This window comes from Passer montanus, unplaced genomic scaffold (assembly GCF_014805655.1).
Source record: "Passer montanus isolate IOZ18808 unplaced genomic scaffold, ASM1480565v1 scaffold1, whole genome shotgun sequence".
In the NCBI taxonomy this organism is placed as follows: Eukaryota; Metazoa; Chordata; class Aves; order Passeriformes; family Passeridae; genus Passer; species Passer montanus.
The window spans coordinates 15,504,724-15,519,697 of record NW_024356504.1 but is presented as its reverse complement, the minus strand read 5'-3'; the positions used below and the strand labels follow the sequence as shown (position 1 = coordinate 15,519,697).

The 14,974-nt window shown below is 39.5% G+C and overlaps 1 protein-coding gene across 1 annotated transcript in view; it reads left to right on the top strand.

The window, feature by feature from the left end:
- CNTNAP5 (contactin associated protein family member 5) overlaps positions 1–14,974 on the top strand; it is a 193,689-nt gene that overhangs the window by 71,460 nt on the left and 107,255 nt on the right. Inside the window, exons 8-9 of the mRNA XM_039701582.1 lie at positions 1,089–1,238; positions 2,304–2,475. Coding sequence (XP_039557516.1) covers positions 1,089–1,238; positions 2,304–2,475 — 322 coding nt within the window. The remainder of the gene's footprint in view (positions 1–1,088; positions 1,239–2,303; positions 2,476–14,974) is intronic.

The following is a 14,974-nucleotide window of genomic DNA, read 5'->3' as shown; positions in this document are numbered from 1 at the left end:
CATGTGTTAACAGCCATTACTGAGCAAATTTCATTTGGAAATTCATGATGAAATGGCATTATACACACCTAACACCCACTTTCTTTTAAATTTTGTTTTGAACGGTTCTCACACCTCTTTGTGTTCCTAAGTGCTTATTTGTTTTCTCTGAAAGCAACATTAAGAAAAATATTCTGGTAGGGTGGGGAGTAAATATTAGTTGTCTGTACCTGATCTCAGTCACTTCAGCCTGATGGTAGCATATTTTGAACTGTAATTAGGTTGCTTATGATCTGCACCTCTGTGTGTGGGTTCACAAGCTTGCCCACTGATTCTCATGGCTGTCAGAATAGAGGGTGTGGCGTTTCTTTGTAGCTCTCTGTATTTCAAGAGCCACACAATGCAGCACTGATTTTCAGAATAAGGAAACAAGACAGGTAATTTCCCACTTCACGTGAGTGTCTAGAAGGAGACTGCCCAGTATATCCCTCAAACTTTAGAGGTTCTTGGTCAGAGCAACAATCCCAGTTCTCAGAACATCCATGTAGAAATCCAACTTCTATACATCCATTAATAATACCATGTGCTGCATTGGTACTGGAAGGTTTTAAGAAACATAAATCCTACTGATACCTGTTGGAGTCAGTCAGGTTTCAGGTTGGAGTCTGAGAACAGCCTATGAATGTCTCACTGAATCTAATCCTCTGCAATCTCACGCATATGTTTAGTACCAGAAGCTCAGTACAGATCTCTGCACACTTTTGGACTTGTCAGCATTTACCAGCAGACTGAAGATAGACATAAACACCCCCAAAATGGTAACAGTATGCTACCAGAAAGGTGAAGGATTGAACTAGCTTGATGAGTGCCTGCAGTAGTACAAGCTTAGATTAAAAAGTGAGATGACCTACTTAAATACTCTCAAAACTTCCCTTTTCCTGGGCCCTTTCTTCTATGCCAGCTTGTTTCCAGAGGTAATGAATTCTTTTCAGCTGCAGTTCTCACTCAGCTGCACAGTTGCAGTCACAAGTTGGAAGCAAGAGGAAATTTGAAGAACACAATTGTCTCCTGCATGTCTTTTTTTCCACTTTTTCCATGTTTTTTGCCAGGCACCAATCTCCACGATGGGCTCTGGCATTCTGTTAACATCAATGCCAGAAGGCATCGCATTACCCTGACGCTGGATAGCGACGCTGCCACCGCCAGCCACGCAACCACTGTCTCACGGATCTACTCTGGGAACAGCTACTATTTTGGAGGTAGGTTGTTTCGGGGGAGTTTTTGTGATGCAGATCCTCAGATGCTCATCACAGAGTTCTCTCAGCTCTTACTGTTTGCAGCTAAGAGCAAAGATAATGACTGATTAAATTGCAGTGCATTCAGCACCATGGACAGGGTAAAGGGTGTTGGTCAAGCAAAAGTGGACTACTGGTAGTGGTAGTTAATGAGTACCTACATCTTTCTGACAATATATGCAAAATCTACAAAGCTATATTAACCATTAGTGTTTTTTGTTTTGTTATGTTTTGTTTTTTCCTGGTTAAAAGGCCTTAGAATTATTAGTGTTATCAGCATTCCTGTAGATACCACTGTTCTGATCAGGCTCAGTGACTTCTTGGAGCTTAGGTGACATACAGCTCAAATCTTCAAAGGTATTTATGTACAAAGCTCTTGTGGAAAATGAAGATAGGTTTAGCTCAATTTAGAAAATGGAAAAAAGTCTTGAAAAAGACTATCTTCTGCTTTTTGGAGTGGAGTGCAAACATTAATGTCATTAACTATCTTTTAATCTAATATATTTCTGTGTAATGCTTACTGTAGTATGGTTCTGATCTTGATGAACCCTGTGGATACAGCACTAAGTGAGGATGTACAGGAACTTGGATCTCAGAGCTGTCTAAGTGCTGGGAGGCTCAGATACAAATGGCTTTCTTGCTGCCCACAAGATTTCATCTGCACATTGCTTCAGCAGCAGAATTTAACCCATAATGATTTTACATTTTGTACAACTCTTTTAACAACTCATGTTTTAGTTGCTATCAACTGTGCAGTTTAAAGAAGATGAAAAAAATCCCATTTTGATTTTGCTCAACACAGGTGCATTTCACAAGGTGAAAACCTCATATTGTGATACTCTCAGTGGCTGGCTTCTCTCTTTTTTTCTTTTTTCCCCTAACTGGAGGATTTATAACACAGGAGGTTGCATAGCAAAAGGAATAAAAACATTTGGAATAATAAGCCTCTGAGTTCTTGCATCAGGAAATCCCAGCAGAAATGGTTGAACATTCCAATATTCTTCTCTGCCTCTTCTCTTTTTCCCACAGGGTGCCCTGACAATTTCACCGATTCCCAGTGTTTAAATCCCATTACTGCTTTTCAAGGCTGTATGAGGCTCATCTTTATTGATAACCAGCCCAAGGACCTTATTTTAGTTCAGCAAGGCTCCCTGGGGAATTTTAGTGATTTACACATTGATCTGTGTGGCATCAAAGACAGGTAATTATTATTTCCTCTTTCTTGTATTTGTTCTTTTTTCATCCTAGTGGTTTATAAATACAGGTTACATTAAGTGAAAATTCTGATCTGCCAACATTACAGATATTAGGCATAATAGAGCTACTAATAGAAAATACTGCAACAAAGATAGGAGGACTGGAGGGGAAATGGTTTCAATTACATGAGGCTCTCTTCACATTGACTTGTAGGAAATAGGGTATGCAAATTCAATCAAACTATAGATTGGTGAAAGGATTAAATTTTATGCATAAACAACATTTGATTGCTTTGAAGTTCTAGAGGAAATGAAAGAGAAGGAAAAATTAGTTGATTCATCAGGACATGTCATACCCTTAATATATAAGCTGGTTCTGCTTAAATAAATCATCTACAATTTTTCTTGTTAGCCATTACAGCACGTTCATGATGAGGATATGGTACATCTCATGTGCAATACTGCCCATTCAGTGGGACAATATAATGATGGAATGTCTGCATCTGCCAGAGAAACATTTCAGTTTAAATAGTGATCCACATCCCTCCTAAGATGAAACCTGACAGGAACCCCAGACTTTCCCATAAACAGCAGAGAGGAAATAAGAAACCAATTTTTTTAGAGTATTTTGTAAATCACTTTTGCTTAGTGTGTATTTTTAGTGTCTAAATATTTCTGAATCATATATATCATACATGCAAATATATACTTTGAAGTTAGTATGTGGAATAGGAGGTTGTGTAAAATTTTTTTTGTTGGGTTTTTTTTTGGGTGTTTTTTTGTTTGTGGTTTTTTTTTGTTGTTGTTGTTGTTTTGGTTTGGTTTTTTTTAATCTACCTAATAGATTCTGAAATGAAACTGCTGGAAATTTCATGTGCTTCAAATAGTTAGGGGAGTAATAAGGATATTTTGGAAATGCATTAGGACTGTAAGCATTTAATGTTTTGGGTTTTTTTTCAAACATGTTACTTAGATGAAGTTGATGGCTGATTTCCATTATTCCTTCTTGTACGAGGGATCAGCCTGCTGGAGCTGCAGTCTATTTATAAGTGGGCAAAACATTTGTGATGCAAGACCTTGGCGCTCATCTTTGTATTTTCATTTTTGTTAATTTATATGGAGAAATTACTGACTTGGCTGATCAAATCTCTTTCCACATTTAATGATGGCTGAATTCAGGGGAATGTGAATTTCACACTTGGTGTGTCTGAAGTGGTGGATGGAATTCTACCATTCCAAGACGAAATGGAAAAAGATGCAGCTATTTTTACAAAAGGAAGCAAAATGCAATCTTTCATAGAAACTGAGAGAGAGAATTTAGCTGTTTTCTTGGAAAAACAGATTATTTAATATTGAGTGGACCATTTAAAAGCATTTTGTGTGATTGTATGTTGAAAAAAAAGAAAGCTCTTCTGGTATGATGCAGAGGTGCTGTGGGACATATTGCCTTCATTGTCACCAAGTCCAGGCTAAGTGCAACTTTGTGATACTAATTAAAATATCTTCCTTCTCTTTAGTGTCCCAAGGATGGCAAGCATATGTGTTGAAAAAAAAGAAAGCTCTTCTGGTATGATGCAGAGGTGCTGTGGGACATCTCCAGTGCCTTCATTGTCACCAAGTCCAGGCTAAGTGCAACTTTGTGATACTAATTAAAATATCTTCCTTCTCTTTAGTGTCCCAAGGATGACAAGCATTAGTCTGTGATCATACCATAAAATTATTTAGGGCAAAGATCCAAACATAATAAGAGTGGGATTGTTTTACGTAATGCCACCTTTCTTGTTGAATATATCGATCACACAGACAAAAAAAAAGTTATGAGTGATGTAATGAAGGACCTGGGGGTGCTGATTGACAGAGGCTGGACAAGCCAGAGGGTGCCCAGGTGGCCAGGAAATCCAATGGCATGCTGGCCCTGTACTCTTGAACATCTTCATCAATGATTTGGACGTAAGACTGGAGGGATTCTGGGCAGGTTCGCACACGATACGAAACTGGGAGGAGCTGTTGACCCCCTCAAAGGCAGAGAGGCCCTGCAGAGAGCCTGGACAGATGAGAGGGCCGGGCAATCACCACTTGGATGAAGTTCAGCAAGGGGAAATGCTGGATTCTGCACCTGGGATTGGGCAGCCCTGGCTGTATGGACAAACTGGGGAATGAGATGCTGGAGACCAGTGTCACGGAAAGGGAGTCCTGGGGGATCCTGGTCGATGGCAAATTACACACAAGTCAGCAGTGTCCTGGCAGCCAGGAGGGCCAAGCCTGTCGTGAGCATCAGGAAGAACATGGACAGCCAGGCAAGGGAGGGGATTGTCCTGCTCTGCTCTGCACTGGGGCAGCCTCACCTGCAATTCTGGGGACAGCTTTGGGCACCACAATGTGAGAAAAATATTAAACTATTAGAGAGCATCCAAAGGGGCAAGGAAGATGGTGAAGGGCCTTGAAGGGAAGCTGTGTGAGGAGCAGCTGAGGGCGCTTGGTCTGTTCAGCCTAAGACTGCAGGGAGACCTCACTTGGTTACAACTGCTAGTGAGGGCAAGAGGAGGGGCCAGTGCTGATCTCTTCTCTTGGTGGTGATCTGTGACAGGACCTGAGGGAATGGCCTGCAGTTATATCAGAGGAGGTTTAGCTTGGAAGTTAGAAAAAAGTTCTTCACCCAGAGGGTTTTTGGACACTGGAACAGGCTCTCCAGGGAAGTGGGAGCACCAAACCTGACAAAGCTCAGATTGACTGAATTCTTTAGCCAGAAAAGATTGCTGAGGGGAGGCAGCATAATGGTCTTAGGTACTCAAAGGCTGCTGCAGCACTGATGGGAATATTCATCCTTTCTGCCCAGGATGTGTAGGAGAGCTGCTGTGGCACAGACTGCCTGAGGTGACTGTCAAGCCTCTGTCACTGGAAGGCTTTAGGAAAAGTTAGATGAGTCTGTGAGAAATAATGAACATGGGTGTGGGTGATCCTGCCTTGGGCTGTGAGCATGGACTGAGTGATCTTCCAAGTTCCTTCCAGCGCTGTTGCATTCGCTCAGGCTTTTCCTGCAGGTGGAACAGCTGTGCCTTGTTCTTGCTTTGGGGGTTCTGAAATGTCAACAATAACAGTGCATAAATGAAAAAAAAAAAAAGAAAGAAAAAACAAAACACCAAAAAACCCGCACCAATAACATGGGAAAAATCTTTCAGGAATTCAGCTCACAAAGTGTCAGAGCTGTGAGAAAGCTCATTTTAGTCAATACATCTCTTAGACAATCTAAGGGAGTGCTGCAGCTGTGGGTAAGGATTGTGTAGCCCAAAGTTATGTTTGTTGTTTTTTTTCTTTTAATAACCTGATATATATAGGTAGATACAGGTATATATGAAATGGGAGAGAAGGAGCAGCAGATCCTATTCATATGTCCTGATTTGCTCTTTTTGCTTCTAGAAAACACATTATTCATTTTTACAACTCAGAAGAAAGCTATGTGATTGCAGAATTTTTTGCTCTGGGGTTTTTTGAAATATCTCTTTTGCAAATTGCATTATGTCTAGAATAGTGGTTAAACTCCATTATGGTTAGTGGTATTATTTCCTTTGATGAAAAATAACTTGATTCCCTTCTACTTGTACCTCTGTTTTCTTGAGGTCCTCTGACTTCTTGGAGGTGCCTGTCTCTCTTTCAGATGTGGTGTAAATGAGAGTGAGAAGTTTAGAGAAGGCAGGGACTGAGCCACTGGAGAACTACAGAAACATCTTCCTCCCCAGTAAATCAAGATAACAGCTCTGTATGGATCCCTTCACAACCCTCTATTTTAGTAATATATCCAGTTGGATGTATTCACTGACCTCCTTCTTGGTCTGACGAGCCCTTTGCAGGAAGTGTGTCCTCTCTGTGCCACTCAGAGGAGGTGCTGCGTGCAGCTCTGACCCCACAGTCTGTAAGTCTGTCATTCAGCCCTCATGGCTGTTTCTAAAACTGACACTCTGTTCTTTGGTGTGCTACAAACTCTTCTCTGCAAGGAGAGATGAAATAGATTTGGACTCTTCAGCCTGGAGAAGAGAGCGCTGGGCAGGGTTGTGTGATGAGGAGCAACAGGAAGGAGGTGAATAATAAACAAGAATAAACTTGTTTCTTACAAGTTCAAATCTTACACAACATCAAATTGGATGTTATTAGATACTGTAGAGGTCAAATGTAAAGGAAAAAGGTAGTAAGGTGTACATGAATTCATAAGCCACAGATAGCTGGAAGCTGGCAAAGTGTTCAGTGGGATGCTTTTGAATTTATTTCATCAGCATTTTTGCTTACTTACACTGTCAGAGTAAGGAAATTGAAGGAGAGACACTGTTGATCTGAAGCAAGTCTGGAGGGAGGTGATAAACTTAGGACTAGGAAGTCCAAGCCCCTCACTGTTTCTAAAACATTGTTTTCATTACATGCAGCTCTCTGTACCTCTGTTGTTCAAAAACAAAATATATTGCATCATAGCTATGCTAATCTCAAAATACATTTGAATCTCAGTGTGCATTTTGCTAAGCACTAATAAGTTCTGCACTTTGTTTTCTCTTCCTTTGTGTTAGTTGAAATAGTGGGTGTGTGGGTCTGTCTGTGTGTGGGCCAACAATGGAAGGCATAGCCTGGGGAAAATTCAGTCAGCCTCTCATTTAAAAATAAATGAAATGGGTAGGAAAACAAATAGGCAGATGCTGAGAATTTGGCCACAGAGTTGAGAAGCTCTGGGATTTCCCATTCAGCAGTTGGCTCGAATGCCAGATTTTGTGACTAGAAATACTAGCTCCAGTCCTGAAGCTGAGTTGGTTGTTTGCTGTGTTGGCATCCTGTTCAGAGAATAGATGCAGGAATGTGGGCTCAAGAGATATTGCAGCTCAAGAGTTGCCATGGTTATTAGGAAAATGTGCCAGAAAATCATTAGACCTCAGTCCAGAAATGCAGTGAATCCCCAGTCCTTCATCATACGGCACAGATGCTCCCTCAGGGCTGAGCAGGGCTGGCTGCTCTTACCACAGATGGACCCCTTGGAATACAGCAGCGAGGGCTGCAGTGTTGCCTGGAGCCTGAAGGCATGGCTTGATCAATCTCATACACTTCTTGAATGCAGTGGAACAGACTGCTTTGCAGTGTTAGTGTCAGAGAAGAAAATTCCATTTTCAGGAGTTCTTGCACTCTGTGTGTGTATGCAAACAAGCGAGATCTGGTGTGGTTTCCCCTGCTCCTGCAAAGTCTATAAGGAAAAGTGCTTAGGAGGCATTGCTGTTGGAGTAACTTGTGCTGAAGAGCTGTTGTGAGTAGAGGAGTGGTCTCTTTTTCCTTTGAATTGGCATCTAATATGGAAATAGTCTCTTTTGCCCCTCAAGGTGGTGCTGGACAAATGTTTGCATTCACCAGGCTTTTGAGGCAAATCCTCTTGGAACACACCCATAATGATGACATTGGTTCTATTAATGTTTTTTAATTCCTCAGCCCCCATCACAAAGGATGAGGAATTTTTGTTTCTCGGTGACAGAGAAAAATCTTTTAAGAAGTCTAAAATTTCATGATTCTGTCAATCCTGCCAGAACTGAAATACTTTGAAGTGATGGACTTTTTGATGACAGTTTCCCTGGACAGAGGTGAGGCTGAAGCAGATGGAGAAGCACGATGTTGTACGCCCATTGTTTTATTGTCATAAATTCTATACGTGATTTGCACTTGAATACATTGGACTGGGTTGTCTTCGGATTAGGAAAGCCTGTTCTGTGTTAAGCCTGTCATTATCCATAAAGGAACTATGAGGGTAGCCAGATCCTGCTTTTCTTTAGGCTCAGGTTCACAAGTTTACATAGATAATGGATGTGTTGCTCTCCCTGCCTACAGCTGCTGAGGTACTTTAATCTGATTGCTGCAGCTCATGTTGATTTTGCGCTGATGAAGCTCTGCCTGGGTTGTCCTATTTTTACTTGGCTGGCACCTTGCCCTTGCTGTAGTAAACACTGACAGTACTTGTCAAGGACAACACCAGGGACTTCAGTTCCCTTAAGTGACCTGGGGGAGAGGGGGAGGGAAAAAATATTCCTGTTGAATTCACCTTAGCATCTTGAAAGACATCCTGGGAATTCCAGTGATGTGCCATGAGGAGCACAAACCTGACTCCAGATATTTTCTTCTGAATCCTGGCAGGGTCCCATCTCTGTAGCATCAGTGAGCAGAACACGGACACACGTTGATTGTACCATCCTCATTAAACCAAGATTCATCTGCATATTCCAGTTCTCCCAGCAAATCCAAATGGAGAGAGGGGCATGTGGTATCCATAATAATCACTGTGATGAGATTGGCCTCTACAGTTTTACTTCTTTAGGAAGAAATATATGGAGTTGATTCATGAGTTGGCTTCCCTCAACTGCTTCAGTTGTGGAGCAGAAATAGTGTGCTTAGTCCCTATTCTTTAACCATACCCCTGTTTTATCTATGAAAATTCTTCATAGTATTTTCTAAATAAATTAGCTTAAAGTGTTCTTTTTCCTTGTTAAATAGAGCTGACCTTTTTAAACCTGCTTTATGCCTGTTTCCTTTGTAGATTCTGTTATATTTTATTATCAATTTTTACTTCTAAGAAAGAATATTTTTTTTTACTTTTTCTTCCTTTTAGTGCTGAATTTAACACTGCTTCTTGTGTTGTACTGTCAAAATGGGCCTTTGGGAAATTAATTACTATTGCAGGTGAAGGGTGTTAGGATAAATCTGATAAAAGCATAGTGGTTTTTTATATTTCTTAACTCTCCTCATAGATTTCATGTATGCCTTGCAGCAGAAGCCAAACTTCATATGATCCTTTCACCCCCTAGCTTGGCCATGCAAGTGAAAAAATACTCTGGCTAATTATGGCCAATGAATTTTAATTTTTTTTGTTAGAGTCCCAGGCTGGGATTAAAAAATCAAGCATTTAGTATCACATTTAACCCCACATAAATATCTGCAGTGCATTGCAGAAAGAATAATTAAGAAAACCCCAACCCCCAATTTGGCAACCATTCTTTTCATTCTCTCTAATTTTTCCTGTTTTCAGTACTTAGTGCCTTCTCTGCAGAAATGACAATTAATTTATAGTGCATATTACTTTGCAGGAAATCCTCTTATGTTTTCCCTTCTTGCTTTTATAGCAATGAGTGGGATGTTTTTACATCACATTTCTTGAATTTGGATGGTGATCAAAGCTGGAATAAGCTGAAGACATAAGAGGGGATGTTGTGTCCTTTTTCAAAATGTTTCTGATTTTGCGTAAATCCCAAGTTTGGTTTGAGAATTGCCCAACTATGTCTCCATCCTCAGCCAAAACAAAGCATTTGGACTGCACACATTCAGATGTTGGAATAACAAGATCTAGATTTTTTTTTTTTCCTTTAGATGCTGCAGGAGGCAGCTAGTCCTACTAGCTGTAGGGATCTGATGGTCCAGATAAGTAGTTCTTCTATGTTTTTGTTTCACCTTCAGTCCTGTGAGTGAAAATTTTCCTTTTATCTTTTGTCTCTTTTGCCTGTTTTAGGATTCAGTGGACAAATAGCTCAGGGCTACTGAATTTTCATGTCTTATTCTAGTTTATATATTAATTAAGGAAAATGGGATAAAGTTTACAAAAAGTTTCCCTTTCTTGTGCTTGATATATTGCAAGCCACTTTGCTTTGTGCTTGTTCAGCAAACATTAGGCTATTGTTAGAAATGTGTCTTTCATATTGCCCTTAGAGAAATTCTGGGTATTCTGGGGTTTTTCTACATCCTTTGTACTAAACCCAAAGCAGAACACTGGAATGGGGTTTGGGGAATGGAAAATGAATGTGGAAATGGAAAGGGGAAGATATCTTAAATCCTAGCTATATTACATGGTGGGAAACAAAAAAGGGAAAAATGTATCTTAATGACTTAATTCCTTGTACTGATCACTATACAGTGAAGAAAATAGTATTAAAAATAGAGGAGGAAATGATGTTTTGGGAGGGTTGAACACTCTCTTGGGTAGTTCCCTAAAGTATGCACCTATATCACAAATTAGACATGCTAGCTAATGGAACTAAATTACAGGAATTACACCCTTATAGGTAGCATTTTGAAGTGTGATCTTGTAAATCCTTTCCATTCCACACAGGTTTTAAGATGGAAGGACAGGATACAAAAAAAGCAGAGCAAGGTTTAAAAAATTCAAACCCACAGGCATCTAAAGCCTGGGTATTGGAATTAAAATCCCTGTAATTCTGAGGAGCATTCCCTCATCTCCTCATATCTATTCTAATGTTTAAAGCAGCTGAATAATACAGGTAATGGCAGAGCTTCTCTCCAATAGCTTAAGGGCTGATTGACAATGAAGTGTAATAAAACCATATAGCACAGTTTCCTGCTCTTGGACTGGGATATGATCTTCACACTGTCAGATGCTCTTGCTCTGTGATAGACAACAAGAAAATATTTGTACAAAGCAAATTCCTGCAAAAAAAAAATAGGCAGTTACAGTGGAAAATGCTATCTCTGAGGTGGGGGCAGTTTTCTAGGGTTTGTGGCTTTTTTTAATGAGAATGAAAAGGAATGCTCAGATTATTTGGATAGTGCCATCAATGGATTTTGCTTGCCCTTCCTTTATTGTGTTTTCCCTGTCCTTGTTTCATACATGCAATACCAGCTGCAGAAAATGACAATCAAGGCCCATGAAGTGTTCACTAGTCTGTATAAGTGCTGTGTTTCAGAGCAAAATAAAGACAGATGCTCCAGATTTGTCAGTATCATTCAGTAAATCCTGTCAAGGGTAGATAAAAAATTGGTGAATTGAGCAGGGTGAAAGCCTTCCTGTAACTGCAGTGACTTCTACATGTGGAAAGGTGCTGAAATTGAACAAAGTTAGTTATGTCCCTCTGAGTGTAGGGACTTCTCACTAGGGTGGGAGAAGGGATTTGTCCTGAATGAGGACGCCCTTGTGGAGAAAGAATGCAGTTTTAAAGTAGGTAAGGGGCTAATTTATTAGCTTTTGAAATCCCACTTTATTGTGGAATTGAGTTTGGGAGGAACCTGAATACAGTTTTCTCTTGTTGTTCTTCTTTTAGAGTAAAGATCCATGGGATGTGCAATGCCATGGTAAATTAAAGGCCAGATATGGGGATGCAAGTAGAATATAATATCATATCTTTGTTTGTTTGTTTGATTTTTGCAGATGGCTTTTCTGCTTTTGCTTTGTAAAATGATGAATTCTAAATGGAACAGCTGTCTGTACAGGATGGTTTATTTGTTTGCCTTTTTTCTTTTTCAAATTTATTTATATAAAATCCTTTCTGCTGATGCTAAGCCAAACTGCCAGCACATTTACCTATATTAAAAATGTAGGTGTTCTAACAACAAAGCAATCAAACCTTAAAAAAATGCCTTTTATCTAAGGCACAGATAACAGGCTTTTCCTTCACTAGTGTCAGTCCCAGCACAACCTCTTCCACAGTTCAGTGCTACTCACATGCCCAAGGGCTGTTGGCATCAGTGTTCAGATCTTTTAAATGCTGATCTCACAGTGGTATGCAAGTGCAGGGTGAGAACCAAGCTGACTAACAGTGCAAACAATAATATATTTTAAAAGTTCTGTCATCAAGTGTTGCAAATCTCGCAAAGAAGAAAAACCTACATTTGTTGTAAACTATTGAGGAGTTTTTTGTTTTGTTTTGTTTGTTTTTTGCATCAATTCAATGGGATAGACTAGCTGATTTGCATCATGGAAAACAGGAATAGTCTGTTCATGTTATTCGTACTCTTTGTACTCCATGTGTTTTCATAACATAATAAATTTAGGAAAGAAAACATAGATGACTTAAAAAATAAAGAATGCCACAAGACATTTTCGTAAATTGTTGGTCAGTTTTCTAAAGTTGAAAGAGGAAGGAGAATTTGGCATGTGTGGTGATGAGGAGGAAATGTCTGCTGAGGAAAACCAGAGGTCTGAAGAGTGTTAATACTTTTGCAGGTCACTGTAATATTTGCTCTTAGACATTTTTTCTCTCTTCCTCTGGTTCTGGTAGCTCTTTTTTCTTCCTTTACTTAAGGACACCTAGCCCACCATTTTACCACAAAAGAACATCCAGGGCAAAATAAGAGTGGGATGTGCTTTTGCAATATTTTTTCTGATGCTCTAAGTTCTTCATTAGTTTTCCTCTTGGTAAAGCTCTGAAGTTGTTACACATTGTCTGTCTGGTACCATTGCTAAATTTCTCTTCAAAGTAATTGTCTGGTCTCCCCTTGAAGCCATTTCTTGCATCAAAAATAACCTTTAGCAAGGAGTTTCCCAGATTTACGGCTCAGCACAGCAGGGCTGAAATCCATGTTGTTGCAATTGGCCTCAATCTATTGAGTTTAGTGGAAAGACACCATTTCACTAAAGCAAAATATAGTCTGTTACAGCATCACCATGAGTTTCATCAGACATATATTCCCACTATATGAAGTCATCTCTTTTAATTCTAAATTTTGTTAATTATGAATTAAATAGCTGCTGGCTGTAAACAGGAAAACATGCTGAAATAAAATGAATTTGATACTATATTTAAAACAATTCATTATTGATAGACAGTCTTCCAGAATTTCATGTGCTTTTTTTGTTACAGTATTACTGAGTTTTAGGGACTCAGTGCTCATCTAAAAAATATATATATATATATACAGTCTTGATATTTAAGGGTGTGTTCTTTTTTTCTTTCTCTCTGTGATGGTTCCCTTTCCTTCCTCTTTACTTGGGAGCAATTGAGGGTAGTGCTGAATGTATTGTGCTGACTATAACAAAATCTCAGAGGTGCTTATTGAAAGTACACTGGGTTTATTTCCAGTCAAGTGTAACATCAAATGTATAGAGCTCCTTCAGCCTTCCCACTCAAGTAATTTTGCCATTGTTATTTCTTCATCATTCCCATCAAAGGCCCAGATTTCTCCCCCCTAATGTCTGTGCAGTTTGTCCTTTGATTTCATAGGAAGCACACCTACAGTTTTGGAGGTGAATGTTTCATCCAAGGACAGTGAAGGCTTTTGTGCAGGCTGTGCATATTGCTCACTTAGATGGCTAAATTGTGCATTTTCCAGCTTGGCTCAATGAGGGAAAAATTTATTTGCTTCAGTTATTTTTTTTAAATAATAATTTTTCACTGTGATATATATTATACGAATAAATGGGGAAGATCAGAGTCCCTGGTCTGTCAGAAGCTTTCTTAGGCAAATTCATAAATTTTCAAGTGTCTAATTTACGTTGCTTGCAAAATTGAGTTGAGCTGTTTGTTCGTTTCAATTGCAAATAGGTCAGGGTCTGCCTGATGCAAATTTTTGTCCATGAAATGTTCTGTGATACCACTGCATTTTTTTTCTGAAAGTGTTTATTTCTACTAGAATGCAAATATTCATTTATATTTCAAATTACGTGTGTTTAAATCCTTCAACATAAGATCTAGGACAGTTCACAAATGCAACAATCTGCGATTTATCCATGCCTTGATTAATTTTAATTGTAGCTATTTCTTAATTTTGAGCTCTCTCACAATTAGGAAAAATTTTGCTTCTATTAAAGACACAACTGCTCAGCTAAAATGGGATTATGGTAATTATTAGAGTTGCAAAGAAATTTTTTTCATAAGCTCTTAGAAGGGTTAGTTATCTGACCAAAAACAAGATCAATGCAGTTGGTGTTAATTAAAGCAAATAGACTAAGGAATAAAAAAAAGATTTAATTCTGAATTTATGAATATCATTAAAGGCTGACATGGTTAGTTTGACTTGCATTTTGTGCATTGTTGGGAGAAGAAAAAGTGTTTGCATTTGTAAGACAAGTAGAAATAAGAAGTGACCTTCAACTTTGTAAAGTCTTTAAAAGGAAACTGTTTCAAGGGAATAAATGTGGCTAAGCCTCTAATACAGGCCTTTGGCAAACCAGAAATGGTTAGTAATTAGCTCTACTGCATTGGGTTAATTAATAAAAGGTAGTTTAAAGTAGGCAAAAAGCATATTTGTCCATTACACTGATGATGTAAGTTATGCTAATAACACAGCACTATTCTTTTTATTTCTCCAAAGAGCTCTATTAACATCATATGTTTCTTCTCACCAGCCTCCCTGTGAGGTGAATAAAACTGCTGCTGTACAGGTGACATAAAGGAATGTTTATCACTAAGTGCAATTAAAGGCAGTGTGCTGAGGGCAAGGGCAGGGACCACCAAAGTTCAAATATGAGTAAATGTGCTCTCGCAGGGGAAACTCACATGTACCACCACAGAGCTGTGGTACCGCTGTGCTTTGGCTCTGAGGTGAAGCTGCTGGGGAGCTGCTGGTTCAGGTGGCTGGCAGGGTCCTGCAGGGCCCAGCAGGGTGCAGGGCACACCACACAGAACCATCCCAGAAGGCTGCTCCTGCTCTCTTCAGCATCGACCCAGAGCTTTAAATCTCATGTCAGTATTGCCAGGAGTATGTGTGATGGCAGAGGGGCTGGCGGGGCTCTCATTGTACCAGCAGGCTGTTGGACTGATAGATGAT